This window comes from Ammospiza nelsoni, chromosome 5, assembly GCF_027579445.1.
Source record: "Ammospiza nelsoni isolate bAmmNel1 chromosome 5, bAmmNel1.pri, whole genome shotgun sequence".
Lineage (NCBI taxonomy): Eukaryota > Metazoa > Chordata > Aves > Passeriformes > Passerellidae > Ammospiza > Ammospiza nelsoni.
Window position 1 is genome coordinate 23,020,751 of NC_080637.1, and position 18,972 is coordinate 23,039,722.

General features: G+C 38.6%; 1 protein-coding gene across 2 annotated transcripts in view; it reads right to left on the reverse strand.

Moving 5' to 3' along the window:
• Positions 1-18,972, reverse strand: part of CPED1 (cadherin like and PC-esterase domain containing 1) — a 152,506-nt gene that overhangs the window by 67,622 nt on the left and 65,912 nt on the right. For both annotated transcript variants that reach the window (XM_059471505.1, XM_059471506.1), the window contains 8 exons: positions 18,126-18,198; positions 16,400-16,567; positions 15,330-15,434; positions 14,151-14,320; positions 6,519-6,586; positions 6,147-6,191; positions 4,121-4,307; positions 3,183-3,351 (listed from right to left, as the gene is read on the reverse strand). In XM_059471505.1, coding sequence (XP_059327488.1) covers positions 3,183-3,351; positions 4,121-4,307; positions 6,147-6,191; positions 6,519-6,586; positions 14,151-14,320; positions 15,330-15,434; positions 16,400-16,567; positions 18,126-18,198 — 985 coding nt within the window. The remainder of the gene's footprint in view (positions 1-3,182; positions 3,352-4,120; positions 4,308-6,146; positions 6,192-6,518; positions 6,587-14,150; positions 14,321-15,329; positions 15,435-16,399; positions 16,568-18,125; positions 18,199-18,972) is intronic.

The following is an 18,972-nucleotide window of genomic DNA, read 5'->3' on the forward strand; positions in this document are numbered from 1 at the left end:
ACAGAAGTTCACAGGGTCAAAAAAGGTTCCCTAAGCACATCAGTAGTTAATCCCCAGGATTGCAGCTAGGCAAATATTAACAATCAGAGGCAGCGTCCACACATTTCAAGTGAGGCATAGATAGATCTGTTTGCATTTTAAAGATAATGGGCAGTGCAAGAATGAATAAAATATTTTGTCCTTTATGACAGTATGTACATAGTCTGGGATCTTTCACTTGAGAGTGATGCTGATAACTCTGTCTTAAGAGCTCACTGTTTTTTCTGCTGACTGCCCTGGATTTTGACTATCTTCCATATCACAGTTTCAGAGGTGATAATGAAATGGCACCACTTCTTTCAAGGAGATTTAATTTGAATATTGTCAACAAATGCAAAAAACTAAGTTCAAGAAAAAATCAATAACCTCTCAATTTACAGTCAAAATAATATTGTCAAAATGCAGAACACAGAATGGAAGGCAACCAAATCTGCTGAAGGTGCTACTGTGAGATGACAGTTCATCCTCCACTAATTTGGTTTTAATGGGGATATTACAGCTGCTATCAAGAAGTACAGGAGACAATGGTTTTTTTCCCTTTTTAGGGGTTGCAAGGCTTGGAACCACACACTTCTCAACTCGATACCTTGAAATTAATCCAGGATTATTCAACTGCATGAGAATTTCTAGACTGTTGGAAACCACATCCCACACTCTGTCTTTTTATTGTATGCTTCTTTATAGTATCATCTTGCAATGAAACCTGAATATCCTAAAGAGATTAAACATAAAAGAACGCGAGGAAAAAAAGCTGATGGATTAGAATTTTAACTGAAGCCTTCTATGAGAAAGACCACACCACTATCAGTAGCCTTTCCCTCCTCATGTGTGATCCCACTTGTGCCTAGTCAAGTGTCCAAGTGTCCAAAGACTCCATCAGCTCATGTTGTATTTATCTTTTTTCTCCTAAAACAGGGTTTCATTACTAAGAGAACAAGTACTCATTACACTGATGGGGGTGTATCAACTGGCTCTGCAAGGCTGCATAATTTTCTCTGGTATGAAGAGCAAAATGTAATGATGCTGTTTAAGACCTGAGTTTTGTGTTGATTAAAAAAAATCATTCTAAGCAATTGACAATACATTCTGTTCTAGCAAATAGGAAAAAAAGCCTTTTAAATGTTTTAGAATGCCATTTCTATCTCCAGCTCCAGCCTTTGTTTGTTTTTTAAAGGCACTCTCTGATAAGTTTGCCTCTAACATATCTGAAAGTTGTTTTAGAATCTCATACTGTATCTTCACAGTGCTTATTAGATACCACAAGAATGCTTTTCATCTCATTTTTACTCTAAACTCCTGAAGTCATCCCTAGCTCTGAACAACTGTATTAGTTAGAGAGTAGTTATTCACAGAGGAGCAGAAAACCAACCTCAATCAAAAGAAATTTCTAAAACATTTTTCATTTTTATCAGTCTAGATCTCTTTGCCTTCACAGTGCTTCAAAGATTCACACTCAGCCTCATAAATGGTATCATAAAACATTAACAGCATGTAAACTCTGGTGTCGGGAGATATTTTTGAGGTTGAATTCCTGTTCCTACACTCAGATACTTGTCCCAAATAAAGACACAAAAAGAGCTTTCTTCACATCTTTCCAGACAGTGTGTTCTCCTAGTAATATAACTATAGTTCAGCTTACTGCTGTTTTCCATTTCATATTGTCACACTTAAGATGTCAAGCAGGTTTCTGTACAACTGAACTGAAATCTCAGCTATTATATGTGTTCATTCTTATTTTACTGTAGCAACTACTAGATGTAGTGTTCAGTCAGTGCAAATATAAGAAGATGGTCCTTGACCTTTTGAGCTTCTAAGAGAAGTCTGACAGAAGAGACAAAGAATAGGTGGAGGGCCAGACAACATCATAATCAGGTATTCAGGTCACCACTCAGTACACTATGACTACTACCTACATTTTCTCTGGCAGTCCTGATTTGCAGATTGAGATAATTATTGTCAACATAGAATTTGCTATCAACATTTATAATCTCTTTGACTCCTGTTTTAAGCCCTTGAGCTTATTTCTCCACAAGAAAAACAACATCCCCACCATATAAATGCTCTGCCTTCTACCACCCTGGTCTCCCACCTTCTTCTGCAGTAAATGGAAGGAAACCAGGGAAGGGAAACAAGTTTTGCTAAAGAATATACTAAGATCTTCATAGAGAAAATAAATAAAGATAGGACACGAACAAGCATGATAGTTTCAACACAATAGCTTTGAAAATTCTGCTTCCTGGTTGCAGAATTAATTGTGACAAAACATTTTACTCCTGGATGATCTGGAACGAACCCATCAATCCTTTTAATCTGCCTAAAACTCCAAAGAAAAATACACTTCCAGTGATTATCATTTATAATGCCACTTCCTGCTTTCAACTGCCTGGTTTATCTTTGCCCATCATATCAATTAGCAGCCAACATTTAGTCCTCAAACTCTGGAATACAAACAGCTCTGATCCAGCATGTGTTCCAGGTTTTCTCTCTCATCCATAATATTTTTATCACTATAGTTTCATCAACTGATATCTTCACTGTTACTTTCACTAGCTTTCTTCCATTTTGGAGTCTAATTTAGCTTGAACTCTCCTTTCCCAGCCTTTATTAAGCCATATTGGATAGTCTGCTCCTTTTTTCATTCAACAGACCCACTCCTTCCTAAGGACTGCTATTTATTGGCAGTAAATTATGTGCATTCCCAAATTTTTATTTGGATAAATGTGATGTAAGCAACAGTCATCCCTTCCTTTGGAATTATGAGTGAGGCTTTTTTTATTGTGTTTTTTGATCTAGAATAAACAGTGTTAATTCATAAATTATGCAGCAGCATTTATCTTGAACACTGATAAATACACTGTCATAAATATCTTTCCTAGTAAAAGGATTTCCATGGCTCCAATGTCAGAGAAAGACAGTTATGATAAGTTATAAGAAAGTTTTGGCTGACCAAGGTAAGGATTACTTAACCTGGAGTTCTCAAATACATGGTAACAGGTACTTACACTGAGTTTACCTTTTACATCCAAAATGTTGCATAAATGCTGAATTTCAGACAATTCAACAAAACCTAATTTATACCATGGGATGAACAGAAACCAGCTATTCCCATTAATGTGTATAGCAAAAGAATGCAGAGACAATACCTGCACAAAGCCACACATCATGTAGTCATCAAACAAAGGGAGGCTGGGGCGGTCCTCGCGATAAATTGTGATTCTGTAGCTGCTCACAATCTCAGGGCTGGGCTGCGAATCATCCGTTAAGAGAATGATGACTTTGTTCAAGCCAAGGCCAAGGGGGTAGTTAGCAATGCTGTATGACAAAACAGGAAAGAAGAGCAATAAACACTAAAAAAACAAAGACTTACACTCTTTTATCTATGGCTGCTAAACTTTTCTTGCTTCTAGAGTCTGCTACTTCTAACATTTTCTTTTTCTTACAAAATACATGAGCTTAAATAAAAACAGTGCAAAATAGGATTTGTAACTCTCTGAAGATCTTTCAAGAAGAAAAAATATTGAGAGTGAAATTTAGTGAAAACGGTGGCAGTGGTAAATATTCTGACATGAAATCTGTGAATGAAATCATTAGGGACAATAATTCCTGGCAGGCCCAAATTTGTGATGACATCAGCAGGGAGACAAATGCAATCAGAAGTGTAGCTAGCTGCTGAAATTTTCCACTAGCCAAACATGATGGACTCCCAGACAAGCTGCTCAGAGAGACAGACCAGAGCAAAGCTGAGCTGTGCTCTTCTTCCTTTAACAGGGAAATAAATGCTGAAAGGCACAGAAGTGCACATGCAGGGCTTTTACTTTTCAGTGTAAAGAACATCTTGCTATTCTTATTCATTCTACAAGGAAGAAATCTTTGAGCTTTTCACATACATTCATGTTGACTTCATGTTAACTTCAGTTAACATCAAAACAGGAAAATATTGGGAGGAAGAATTTAATGACATTTAAATAATTTCATGATTTGATTTAAATTATTTAATTTCTCTGCCTTAGAAAAAAAATTTTGGAACATTATAACGTATTTCCAAAATTAAGTTTTTGCACTCATATTTTGTTGCTCATACCTTGGCCCCTTCTTGTTGTCGAGGTGTACATGGCATTGACAGTTAGAGGGTTCTGCTCCTATCTTCACTGTCACCATGTCAAATGGCACTTCTGCATAGTATTCTCTGATCTTTGGGTTAAACTGAGGATTCAGGTCCAGCTGTGGACTGGTGAAGATCTGTCTGATATGAGATAGGGTATCTTTATCTGTTCGAAGAAGATATCAAAGAAGAAAAAAGTGAACTGTATGAACATTTTGGAACAACATGCAACTTCTGGCAGACTGATACCATGTACAGTGGCAAGATATTTAATGCCTAATGATTTGAGACTCATAATCCTCCTGAAAAGTTTTGATGGAGTTTGTAATGGCACTTGAGAGAAATCTGTAGGTCTTGGAAGGATTTTAAACATTCAGTGTTCAATCACAAAAGTCCTAGTCACAAAATTCAAAGCCTGGGTAATCCTTTGAAAATGGAAGGATTAAGTCTGGGAGATCTGTCTCTAGTTAGTTAACTGAAACTTAAAGAAGAGGTAGGCCAAAATTCAGAACCTGCTTTGGTACCAGGCTGTGTACAGGCTTTATGTACAAGTGTAATTTTCAAAAATCAAAATAAATTAGACATACTCTTACTGCTCATAAGAACAAGTCACATGGAGATATCAAGACCCATGGGGTCATTTGCAGTACAGCTGGAAGAATGTTTTATGAAAATTCCTATATCTACAAATTCCAGCTCCTTTCCTGTGTATGAAATCTCCACAATCAAATCCTATTTGCTCGAATGTGTCTTTTATTTCATAGTGTTTGCCAAATTACTCATGAGAATATTTGCTGGCAAGCTACTTATGACAAATATTTTAATCCAGCCTATTGGATTCAGATTTACAGTATAACACATTCAAAACTGCTTTACACATATATTCATTAGTACATATTTTAAACTGGGTACTTCAGAAAATATTACAGATAGGAATCTCCTTTACTATAATAGCTGAAAAATCTTGTGGCTTAAAAGACTAAAAAATGATGCAAATATTTTTATTTCTACTTTGAAATATCTGCCCCAAGAAACAAAACAGGGCAATTTGAGAACTCTCTTTCGTGGATTAAAATTTAAGGGAAGATATTCCAACGAAAGAACAGAATTTGGGCTAGCTTTGTAGGGGAATAGAGACTTACACATTGACACAGAAAAGGTATTTAAAAACCCCCCCTACAAATGAGAAAAAAACATTTCTCTATATTCAGTGTATGCCTTACTTAATAATGTTGTCTCACTGCTAGCTTAAAAATGAAGAGGAATTTCAAAGTAAAATTAATTGAGGTATTTTTAAAATAAAAGGTTCATGCAGTTAGAATGGTGATGCCACTCAGCCAGCCCAGGAGCACTTCTGGACTCTATCTGGCACAACAATGGTTCCTGGAGGCAGCATGAGATCAGCAACTGAGGGGACGAGGCTCAATGGGTAGCAAAACCTTTCCACCATTTACAAATGCGCCCCTCAGATAATTTGAGAATGAGGAAGGCAGCAGAAAGCATTGCTACCACCAAAAAAGAAATAAATTACATCTTTACAGATCTTTAAAAATACTTTAAATATTCTGACAAGCAGATATTTTATAAAAACTCCTCATCTCTTAAGCAGCTCCTTAATACTCCATTATTGAGCTGAAGACAAAGCTTTAAACAAAGCTGATTAAACTCCAGAAAAGTTTAAAGGTTTTCCCACATGAACAAATGTATGATGAGTTTACTGGAAAGAGGGGGGGCAAAAGTCTATTGAAGTGTCACAAGTGATCAATGAGTTCTGGAATACTCACATTAATATGCACATACAGCAAAGTTTACTTTTAGTTTTGAGGCTTATTTAAAATAACAGCCCATTTATTGAGTTTGTATAAACATTCTTGGTACTTAAAAATCCTTTTATTCTCAGTAAAAGCCTACAAATACTCTATTCACTTAGAGATAATGTAGAGAAACCCAAGAAAATTTTTCAAGAATTTTTTCCCCTCTGTGCTCTAGAAAGACATTTACTTACCATAACTGCATTGTCTTTCTCCAGTCTTACTGGAATAATGCAATGCTGAAAGATAAATAGAAACAGCTAATAATTTTCGGTTCTTACTCAGATTACAGTCCTATTGGAGAAGTAACCATCTTTTACTTTTAAGAGATATGTATTTTGATTCTTTACAGTGTGAGATCTTCACTTTAAGCTTGCAAATGCTGCTCATGGGCCCCACTTAGAAACTTACATAAGATAAGGAAGAAATTGGTCTTTTATATGTAGTAAGCAAAGACTTTCCAGCTGGAATGCAAGGCAATGTGATCTAAATCCACATTTAAATAATAGGAAATAATATAGATAGGAAAAACATACTATATAAATGATCTCACTCTGAACCCTTACCTTCATGATTCTTCTTGAAGTCAGAAGGAACATTCTGCTTAGGACTCATATTTTCTTGAGAAAGTTGCCTGTCAATTCAATAGCAGACATATTTCTACATTAATGGAAGGAACAGAAACAATGAAATATTTTGCAAAAAACGTAGTTATGGTATCCCAGGGCACACAGTATTTTATTATTCTCCAGAGAAATATGAACATTCTGGATTCATATTCTCAGCATTAGAGATACTACCTGAGTGAACGTAACAGAAAACACACATTTCATAATGCATGGCAGCACATCACATCAATAGAAAAAAAAAGAAATATAGATGCATTGCTGGGAAAAGGAACAGTGGATGTAGCCAAGGAGAAAATAAACCATATCTCTTAACTGCTTCTGTAATAGAGGTTTTTTGCATATACTTGAGATTAAATTTAGACTTTCTTCAAAAAGGATTAAATAAAAATGAAGGCATGTCTCCAGGCAATTATCTGTGCTGACATTAGGATGAATCCCTAAAATGAAACCTCTATGTGTTTTGCTTTGTTTGGAAATTCAAAACAAATCCTGTGTGTGTGTGTGTGTGTATGTGTGTGTGTGTGTGTGTGTAAAATCTCTGGGAAAAAAAGGCAGAGTAATTTGCAACAAATAATCAACACGTCAGTGGTGCCCATACTGTGAACTCTGGAGATTTTTTCTTTCAAGTAGATTTTTGGTAGCATGGCAGAAAAAAAGGGAGTAGTCTTCTCTTCAACCCTCTAGCTGATAAGATCTTTTTGGAGGTCCATTAGCATTTCTTGAAGCTTCCACTGGTTTTCCTCTGAGTGTTTCCTTTAGAAGTTCTCACAATGCAGCTTGTTCCTGGATACTGCAGCTCAGATTTTGGGGGACACAAAGCCACTGTCTGTGCCAAGGAAGGGAGGTCACAATACTGTTCTGTGCAATCATCCATCACTGATGTTTCAACAGGAGCTTCTGAAAGCAGTATTGAGGTCCATCATGGAAAGGTAAACTGTCCAGTGATAAAAAAAATGCCCAGTGATAAAACAGATTTCTGCATTAACTCAAGGAGATAAGGAAAGAAGCAGCTGGCAGATCTGTGTGTGCAGGAAAATGTAGATCTGAGCTTGCAGTGTCTGGACAACCACCCTAAATCCATGCAAACTCATTACCTACTGCAAACGAGACACCTAAACTCTTGGAGGGCTTGCTTTCCAAGTAGTAAGTAATTTTGCACCCCTCTTTCTGCTTGTCAAGGAAGTAAAAGCTAACATCTGTCAAATACTGTTACATATAGGTAAAGCCTTATAAAATAAGGACCTTGTTACCTTTGTAAATTCATGGCTCAGGCCTGCTACTTCAGCTAAGTAGAAGAGGACTGTCCCAAAGTGACTCAGCGAAATTAGAAGTAGAAAAACAAGTTATATAACCATTGCATGTTTACATCTTAGTGTTTGGTGGTTGGTTGGATTATGTTTGTTATGATTTAAAACTATGTAACTGATAAAGGCCTGGCTGCTTAAAAAAGCCTGGCTTTTGCAATAAACCAGCACTCCTTTGCACCTGCCTGGGGACTCTGCGTTGCTTTGCTTTGTACATCTGGCACCTGAACAAAATAAATTTTTTCTCTCTGCTGTTCTTTTTTTGCTTGCCTGGTCCCAAAGTCTGTTTTACAATGAAAGCAACATGTCTTAACTCTATAAAATGACAGACTTTGATTTAGTCAGAGAACACCTCGGGAGTGAAGCAGGAGAGCCATCACAACTGCACGGCCCCTGCTCACAAAGGAACAGCATGACCTGTATGAATCTCAAATCTGTAGAGACTGCAATTAACTTCAGACAGCATTAAGAGACATATAATAACTATATCTGATTACAGCAGGGTAGCAAAATGTAATATTTGGAAATCATATTAGAGAAAGATACTCAGATTGCAACATGGCCAGCAGGTCTGGGGCAGTGATTGTCCCCCTGCACTCAGCACTGGTGAGGTCACACCTTGAATCTTACGTTCAGTTTTGGCTTCTCACTACATGAAAGACATTGAAATGCTGGAGCAGGTCCAGATAAGGGTAATGAAGCTGGGGAAGGGGCTGCAGCACAAGCCTTATGAGGAGCAGCTCGGTGAGGTGAGGGTGCTCAGTCAGGACAACAAGAGGCTCAGGGGAGACCTTATGGCTCTCTACAACTCCCTGAAACAAGGCTGTACCAGGTGGAGTCATTCTCTCACGTCATAAGTGGTAGGATGAGAGGAACCTTTCCAATATTAATGACTCTGTGGTTCAATGATTTGCCTCTGCTGCAGCCTGAGCTTTTTAATCATTAGCACCATGAAGCTGTCCTTTGTCCAAGCTCCTTGCAATCAGCAGAATGAGATATGATGCAGTTATGAAGCTCCTCCTAACACAGAGGGCTTTGCAGACTCCTTTCCTTCACATGCTGTTAGTCAAGAAAGGACCTTGATCTGTTTGAGAGGCCCCATATTTACCCACTTAGGTATCTTGGAGGTGTCAAGTACAGAGGTGCTCTTTCTTTGCCTACACACTTTGCAGTTAGCTCCAATGAAACTAATGTCTGTATGTCAGTACCCTTGGTGAGTGCATGCTCGTCAAATGTACCTTGCAGAAGATTCCCAGTGTGTACATCCCAAACTATTTACTGTGAGCCTGCTCTTTAGGAATCTCTCTGATTCAGCAAACAAGAAAGGCAAAGGATTGACAGTAGCAAGAGTAATATAGCTCTGATTGTCTATGCAATCAGACATAAGCAATGAAGGACATGTATAAAAAGAATATTTCACAAAATTTAAATATAAAAAAAGAAAAACTAGTCACTTTAGGTGTCTCTGATGGATATGTTACTTGTGAATGGTGCGACTTTTAACGGGTCATAAACTCAAGATTGTGACCATATTTCAATATTCTGTAGAGTTATGAATTTTCTTTCTTTAGATGATGTTATGTAGTTCTCTCTTCAAAATAAGTTCTCTATTTTGTAGAGTGTTTGTTTGGCTTCAGTCACAGTTTCCATGAGGACACTTGGGTCCTTAAATGAAATTCCTTGTGCTGATCTTCAGAAGTGAAATAAAAAAATTCAGATGCAAGAGTGGGATTAATTTTCTGGCACTTAATCCAACTGTCTCTCTCGATTCCTCCTTCCTTCTGCCTCGCACTCCTCCCATTCTAGGTCAGTGATCTTAGACTTGCCTTCCTTTGTCATTGCCTTTTTTGTCCCATAGTACAAAACATGTTAATTTCTCAGACTTCCCAGGTAATTGACATGACCCAGTTAAATTCCAAAAAAGTATTTTCAGCCCAAATTCAGTCTGAGGCCTGATGCTTCCAGTTTGAACTAAAAAAGGGCTTGCATATGACAAGCTAGAACTACTTCTCCAAATACATCAGCTGATTTCAAAAAACCATTTGCAGCTTTTTGACCTGCTTAGTCTTTTGTCTGTTTCAGATGCAGAAGGGTTAGCTTTACTCACTAATCTGATTCTTCCATGCTATCTGACATAGCCAAATATACTTTCCATGACACCTCATTGCCCCTATTCCAAAAGGCAGCAGTTATGTATGTCCTAGTCATATCAGAAGTATAAACTGCAAAGAGTTGAAAAAAGTCAATACAAAAATGCAAAAGTTTTTTTCAGAGTACATGGTTAGATGTAATATCTTTTACTAATACATCTGAGGTGGTCATTTTCAGCCAGACTGTAATTATTTCATTATTGAGATAAGTTTCTAGAGTTGTTCTTACTTCTCCTGTGGAAGGAATTCAGAGGGTTCACTAATACCATATAAGGTTTCAACACTAGTCATATAGATGAAATGAATTAAAGTATGTGGACTAGGAAACATCTTTATATCCTGCCTTCATTCTATAGAGTCATGATCAGTGAATGAAGTAATTTTACAAGACCTCAGTCAGAAGTCACTACTTTTCCCATATATTTCTTGTCTGGACAGTCAGTTATGCAATCACTAGATTTGATATACAGAAATACCAGTTTTCCACAGTCAGAGAAATAAGAACTGTTAAATAAATTGACCGAACAGCCTGGCCTTAACTGAAGAAATTTAGGGAAAGTGTTCTGATATACAAACTCATCAAAGCTGGGGGAAAAAAGTTTAATCAAGGGTCAAAGAGAATGAATACCTGAGTTATTTGGGGAGTAAGTACAACTAAGCTCTTTCTTCCTTGCAATTAAGTATAATCACATGTATATCTGACACATGCATCACCCTCATATGCATGTAGCTAAGGGAGTGGAAGATTCTGATTTAGCAATGTCAAAGGACATGTTTTTTTATACAGTGAATAAAGAGAAAGGTGTTATTAGCTTAGCCACTGAAGAAAAATAAAGAGCAAAGAAGCAGATTGGCCTATGCCCTAGAGAAAGGTCATGGTACTTCTACATATTTATACACATACAATAATGTTGAGCTTGAAGGAGAAAAAAGAGGCCAAGAGGCTTGCTCAAAGTGAGTGAGTGGCACAGCTTAGATTAGAACAGAAAGCTGCTAAAGGCTGGTATGCTTTGATATGCAAACCTAAATATTTCTGCAAAAGGGCAAAGGCTTATATATGAATGCAAGCAGCTGCATCTTTGAGTTACTTCTCACGGGGAGAGATCAGAGTGGTTGGCAGTAATAACAATAATTTAGCACTTACATGGAACTGTGTATATTTAAAACTCTAATAAACAGATACCTAGTACAGTGATAAAGTATAAGCTCCCCTTTACAGTAAAGCAAGCAAACATACAGATAATTATTGATTTGCTGAAATTTGCCCAATTCAGTGAGGAACAAAATTAAAACTTAAATCTTACAGATGCCTTATATACTCACTACAGCATTCTCCCAGCAAAATGCATGTACTAGTATCATTCACACATTCATCTTGAGACTCAGTGGAATGGAACACACACATTGTCTAATGTGCCTCTGTTGCCAAGCCCTTGTTTGTATGTCATAAATGTCAGTAGTCAGTATGGCATATATGTATATGAAACACCATTAGCTAAGAGATAATGAAAACAGAAAACACATTTTGAAAAATTTTATACTAAACATACAGTATACTATGCTTACTCCTTCCTTCCTTCCTTCCTTCCTTCCTTCCTTCCTTCCTTCCTTCCTTCCTTCCTTCCTTCCTTCCTTCCGCCACTTCCTTCCGCCACTTCCTTCCGCCACTTCCTTCCGCCACTTCCTTCCGCCACTTCCTTCCGCCACTTCCTTCCGCCACTTCCTTCCTTCCTTCCTTCCTTCCTTCCTTCCTTCCTTCCTTCCTTCCTTCCTTCCTTCCTTCCTTCCTTCCTTCCGCCACTTCCTTCCGCCACTTCCTTCCGCCACTTCCTTCCTTCCGCCACTTCCTTCCGCCACTTCCTTCCGCCACTTCCTTCCGCCACTTCCTTCCGCCACTTCCTTCCTTCCTTCCTTCCTTCCTTCCTTCCTTCCTTCCTTCCTTCCTTCCTTCCTTCCTTCCTTCCTTCCTTCCTTCCTTCCTTCCTTCCGCCACTTCCTTCCGCCACTTCCTTCCTTCCGCCACTTCCTTCCTTCCGCCACTTCCTTCCTTCCGCCACTTCCTTCCTTCCGCCACTTCCTTCCTTCCTTCCTTCCTTCCTTCCTTCCTTCCTTCCTTCCTTCCTTCCTTCCTTCCTTCCTTCCTTCCTTCCTTCCGCCACTTCCTTCCTTCCTTCCTTCCGCCACTTCCTTCCGCCACTTCCTTCCGCCACTTCCTTCCGCCACTTCCTTCCGCCACTTCCTTCCTTCCGCCACTTCCTTCCTTCCGCCACTTCCTTCCGCCACTTCCTTCCGCCACTTCCTTCCTTCCTTCCGCCACTTCCTTCCTTCCTTCCTTCCTTCCTTCCTTCCTTCCTTCCTTCCTTCCTTCCTTCCTTCCTTCCTTCCTTCCTTCCTTCCTTCCTTCCTTCCTTCCGCCACTTCCTTCCGCCACTTCCTTCCGCCACTTCCTTCCGCCACTTCCTTCCGCCACTTCCTTCCTTCCGCCACTTCCTTCCTTCCGCCACTTCCTTCCGCCACTTCCTTCCGCCACTTCCTTCCGCCACTTCCTTCCTTCCTTCCGCCACTTCCTTCCTTCCTTCCTTCCTTCCTTCCTTCCTTCCTTCCTTCCTTCCTTCCTTCCTTCCTTCCTTCCTTCCTTCCTTCCTTCCTTCCTTCCTTCCTTCCTTCCTTCCTTCCTTCCTTCCTTCCTTCCTTCCTTCCTTCCTTCCGCCACTTCCTTCCGCCACTTCCTTCCGCCACTTCCTTCCGCCACTTCCTTCCGCCACTTCCTTCCGCCACTTCCTTCCGCCACTTCCTTCCGCCACTTCCGCCACTTCCTTCCGCCACTTCCTTCCGCCACTTCCTTCCGCCACTTCCTTCCTTCCTTCCTTCCTTCCTTCCTTCCTTCCTTCCTTCCTTCCTTCCTTCCGCCACTTCCTTCCGCCACTTCCTTCCGCCACTTCCTTCCGCCACTTCCTTCCGCCACTTCCTTCCGCCACTTCCTTCCGCCACTTCCTTCCTTCCTTCCTTCCGCCACTTCCTTCCGCCACTTCCTTCCGCCACTTCCTTCCGCCACTTCCTTCCTTCCGCCACTTCCTTCCTTCCGCCACTTCCTTCCTTCCGCCACTTCCTTCCGCCACTTCCTTCCTTCCGCCACTTCCTTCCTTCCTTCCTTCCTTCCTTCCTTCCTTCCTTCCTTCCTTCCTTCCTTCCTTCCTTCCTTCCTTCCTTCCTTCCTTCCTTCCTTCCTTCCTTCCGCCACTTCCTTCCGCCACTTCCTTCCGCCACTTCCTTCCGCCACTTCCTTCCGCCACTTCCTTCCGCCACTTCCTTCCGCCACTTCCTTCCGCCACTTCCTTCCGCCACTTCCTTCCTTCCGCCACTTCCTTCCGCCACTTCCTTCCGCCGCTTCCTTCCTTCCGCCACTTCCTTCCTTCCTTCTGCCACTTCCTTTCGCCACTTCCTTCCTTCCGCCACTTCCGCCACTTCCCTCCCCCTCTCTCCCTCCCTCTCTTCTTTCCTTGTTCTGTCTTTCATTTCCTCTTTCCCTCCTCAGGAAAGTTAAAATTTCTTTGCAAAAGTTAAGTGGATCTAACCTTCTCATTACAGCATTTTTCTATCTTTTCACAAGGAGTTAAAATCATGTTCTCGGAGTATTATGCTTTCTGACCTTTCTATTGGACAGAAAAGTTGGAGCCAATCAAAATTATTAATTATTTTGGAAAAATATTCACCTGAAATTTTATATTTTCTGTACAGTTTTGCTGCTAATTGGTGCATAAATTAAGACAGTCTTAACCCTGGGAAATGCTCCTGATTTAGAGTTTACAGTTGTTTAGGAAAAGAAAATGTACCTAATTAATCTTTCTTTTTAAAATTTACTATAGTTTTAATTAATTTTCAATCCAGAGTCCTTCATATTAGATAGAGAAGCAAAACTTGTTCCACTTAGGAACCTAGCTACAGATCTGACAGCAGAATGGCTGTCAGGGCTCTAAGTGGGATGATCAAACTTCATCTCAAGGGTTGCAAGTGCACTTACAGCTACTGAAGGATTAAGCTTTATGATGCTCACTGGAGATATTCCAATTATATAACTTAAGAAAATACCTTCAACATTATAATAGTTAACTTACCACTCTGAAAGATTTGTTTGTGCCTCTTTATTCATGAACTGGAACTGTTGAAGGACACTGGACAGCAACCAGTGGACAGTCAGGACTGAACTAAGCCGCCTCATTGGGTCTAGCATTCGATAGAGGTCGCGCAGCAGCATTTGGATCTTGGGTGCAGAAGAAGGGAAAAGCTGAGAAGAGAGACACTGATTTGAGACAACACAGTATGATTTTTGTAGAATGCAAAGATATGAAAAATGATCAGAAGACAGTATATACAGCTTACAGCTGGTTATATATTAATGCTCTTTCCCACATACTTAGAAAAGGACTGTCATGCCCAGCCTTGCAAATCAGGATTAGCAGTATTGACATGGAAGCTGATCTCCTCTGCCTCTGAACTGGCCCTGAGGCTAGCTCAGTTGGTCAGAGAATGAAGCTAGGGTTACAGGTTCAATCCCTGTATTGGCCATTCACTTAAGAGTTGGACTTGGTGATCCTTCTGGGCCCCTTCCAACACAGGTCATTCTATGAAAGTGCTTCTTCAGAAAGTGTCATCAGTCTCCATCCCTAATACTCATCCAGAAAGTCTCACAGAAATCCTGATGTCATACACACTTTCTGAACAACAGACTCAGTTGAAAATCCTTTATTTTCCGAATACTCAACATTTCCCTCATTACCTGTACCTACTCACTGACACTGATTATTTTTCCTCCATCTGTGTTCTTCTCCAAAAATGAACTCAAAGCATGAAGAGGAGGACATATTCCACCTGCTTTTTTTTGCCACTTTTTCATCTATATCTACTCTTTGATAATGATCTCAGTATTGTACTTTCTCTAGTCCATCCACTCACTCCTGCTTTTGCTTCACTGTCATTCTATTTTCTTACCACCTCATTAGTCATTTACATGATTCACCTTCTTTTCCTTTCCTTCTATTTCCTGGTCTCCATTTCTGCTTTAGCTGTCCTTTTCAGTGGAAGCTCAGCTCAAATATTCTGTTCTATTTCTTTATTTTAAATTAAATTCAAATGATCCACCAAAGTAAAATCCGTGTTACCTCTATCTTCTTGCTTCCCTGCCCATCCATCCTAATTACATATGCCAGAGACAGCAGAGAATGGTAATGAAGGAGGAATGTTAAGAGATTTACATAAAATATATATCCAATGAAACAAAACCCTGTTTATTTTACCAGCTCAAATTGTCCAAGACTCTTCAGCTCCTTTATGAAAGTAGTCATTGAATTTATCTCTTCCAAAGAGAAACATTGCTCAGCTTCTCTGCTGTCTGTTCCATCCTGGGAAGAAAAGGGCAGCATGTTCTGGTGAAATCACATGGAAAGCAATGTGCTTTCATTAGACCCCAATCCCTTCACTGATCATAAGAACAAGTCACAGCAGCTCTCCACAAGCCCTAACCTCAGCCAGCCAGCTCCTAGATAGCTCATCCCATTATTAAGTCTAGAATAAAGCAAATTGTGCCCTGGCATTGTCTAGAAACATTGTCTAGAAACAAACCCACAGAAACTCCTGGTCTCTGGAGCACGGGCTGTGTAATCATATCACTGCATGTCTGGATATCTGCACCTTTCTACTTTATCCTGACATCAATTTAGAACCCATGACCCTGTTTTAGCCACATCTGTCCAAGAGGTGGAAGTTGCCTGGATAATTTAGTCCCTGTAAGTCTTTCAAGCAACAGACTCCTCAGAAAGGCATCCTTAAAAGTTCCTAGACTGAGAGAAATACTGTTGAAAGAGATGTCTGCTTGTCAGAAATGGTTTTCACTAGTGAAGTAAAATTTGTGCAGATTCTATAAATGCAAAAAAAAAAAAAAATTCTGGAACTGGATCTTGCATTGAAAGTAAGACACAAAGTTGTAAGAAAAAAAAATTTAATTCTGATGCTCATGGATTTCCATGCATGAGTTAACCAATTCTGGATGAAATTGTGAAAACACACAAATCTTTATATTAAAAAAAAAAAAAAAACATTTTTAAAAAGAGTGGGAAAATTGATTTTTAAAGCTTTAAATATATCTTTCAATCACAGTATTTTTGAAAATGACATAATTTGAGAGAGGAAGTTTTACAAAAAAAATTAAATTGTTCAATATAGTAACAGTTTTACTCCACAGCATACCATAAAAGATGGTCCTGATTAAATAAAACCATTCTATAAGCTGGCAGCAACAATTTTAGAAATACACAATTTAAAATTAAATATTTTCAAATAATAATACAAAAAAGTTGGAATGTACTACCTTGCTCACAGATGATTCATATATTTTTTGCAAAGCTTCTATGAAACTGGATGTTGAGGATTCATTAGATAAGAGAAATTTAAATGTATCTTCAAAAAGAAGTTCTTTGGAAATTTGGTCCTGAGTAGTCGATTCATTGTCAACTTGGAAGTCAAAGTTTTCATGCACCTGTTGGAAAAAAAATTATAAAAATGTACAACTTAAATAAAAGGTCCGATCTTCTCATAGCAATAAATACTAAACTGGAACTTTAAAAAAGACATAATAACACAAACTGACAGGATTATAAAACAAGTGCTGTGCCACATCGTCTGTCCCAACCCCACACCGCAATGTTTGCTGCTCTCCAGTGGGCAGAGTGCAGTATTGCGGACACGTGTGAACAGATTTCTTACCTATTTGATTGGAAATTTGATTAAAAATATAAAATATCAGATTATATGCTAATATAACTCATTAAAAACTCATGTACTAAGGATTACTACAGAACATCTGTTAGTACAGAAGAAAGTATAAGTTTTGCAATATATAAGCACAACTAAAAATTTTTTTTTATGAAATATGACTAAAACATTAATAAACACAAATATAGAACCAATATGAATAGGTTGTGTGCATAATATAAATTACAAGATATAATATTCAAAGTCAATGTTGCATTAATTATCAACAGCTATTTTCCAGAGACATTTGTTTTTTCAGAAAAAAACACTAAATCCTACTGATTTCCTATAAACTTATGGGTAACGGATAATAGTTGAAACTTCTATGCAGGAGGGCAAACGCTATGTTTTATTTTTTAAGCTCTTCTGGGATAAATTTTTACAGCCTGGTGTACAATTATCAAGTTGTTATGACATACCACATTTGTCATACTAACTAAATAAGTCTTCTTAGACTAATTAAAAATGTTGTCTTCATTGACTTTTTAAATTCTGCAAACTTCCTTCCTTTCATATATGCATTTTTCCTATGTGTTTAAAGATTTTTTTTTCCTGAAGAATGCAGAGATTGACTGCATTGTTATTACTAGACACTTGAACAGATTTTAAGTGGGGATATATTAATTATTTTTTGTTAATATTTGTATATCATAAATATAAAGAAAATGTTACATACCTAGGCACATGCATATTCATGTGTATACATGAGGTAACGAGAACAGCTGGAAATCAGTACAATAATTGCTTCAGGACAGGTTGTTCTGAGGCAGGAGTGGTACAAAACCTGGCACAGTCTCATTTCCCTGGTTTTAAGGGCCTTGTGGATCATCCAGGAAGAAGGCAGCACAGTGGAGGTCAAAGCAGATAATGAAATGAAGAAGTACAATCCAATTTATGGAGAACTTTTAATTCATATTAAAAGCCAGTTGTGGTTTTTTAATTTCCTCTATTCATCTTTGGTCTGTCACATTTAAAACCTAACTCCACTCTTATGCAGTGCTTCTTATGGATTTTGTTTCACTGATATTCATTTGGGGTAATAGCTAATCTTTTAATGTAAACTGAGAAGTTTGCACATTTTGATGGTCTGGGGAATTTAATCATAGGAACTCTGACTCTTAAAAACTGGTTTCTTCTACAGAAACTCTTCACAATCAGCCAAAATAATATTAAAGTGTTGGTACATTTCTTAGACATTTGAGGGTACCTATCAAAGAGGTTTTTCTGCTGTGTTTTTGGTGCAATTTTGTTGAGTGAAGCAATAATTTGTGCAATTTTCTCACCTTTAGAACTACTGGGTGTATGGACATGCCAAATCCAAGGTCAAAGGTAAGCATCTGAAAACATTGGCTGCATCTGAAATACAACATAAAAGGAGCCTGTTTCAGTGAGGGTAGGTACTGTTGGGAAATACAGAATCATAGAATAATTTAGGCTGGAAAAGACCTTTAAGATCATTGTTTCCAATCACAAACCTAGCACTGCCAAGCCCATAATTCAACCATGTCCCTATACACAGTAAAATTCAATACATACACAGGTCCAGAGAACACATGCAGGAAAACATACACACATAAGTCAAGAAACAACATGTGACACAGACTAAATAAATTTCTAAGAAGAGTCAGCAGCATTAAATACAGAAGGAATCAGATTATGAGGTGATGAAAATAGTGCTGTATAAAAGTGGTTTTAATGTTTGACATAGAGGGAGGTGAATGATGTTGAAGGAAAAAATGCCTTTTGAAGAGAGTGAATGAGGTCCTGCAAAAGCTTTGAAGATATTTGGAGGGGAAGAGATGGTGAAACACTCCAGGCTCAGTTGAGCAAAGAGCTCTGCTGCAGCTATGGGGATGTTTGGAGGCATGGACCAGGAGCTATAAGCAAGTCTTGTGTTCATAAACAAGAGAGTCCATTTCATTGGTAAAAAAGGGATTTTGGACCACTGTCAAAATAGCTTCATCCCCATTACACTCCTCCCCTCTTTGCTACCCTCTCCACTCACAATGTAAGCTTTATTCCCAACTTGTGTAAGTCAAATAATGAGCTTTACATTACTGCTACTAAAACACCTGGTTCTCAAAATAGGCTTAAACACATAAACTTAATAAATAGCAACTTATTTAGTAC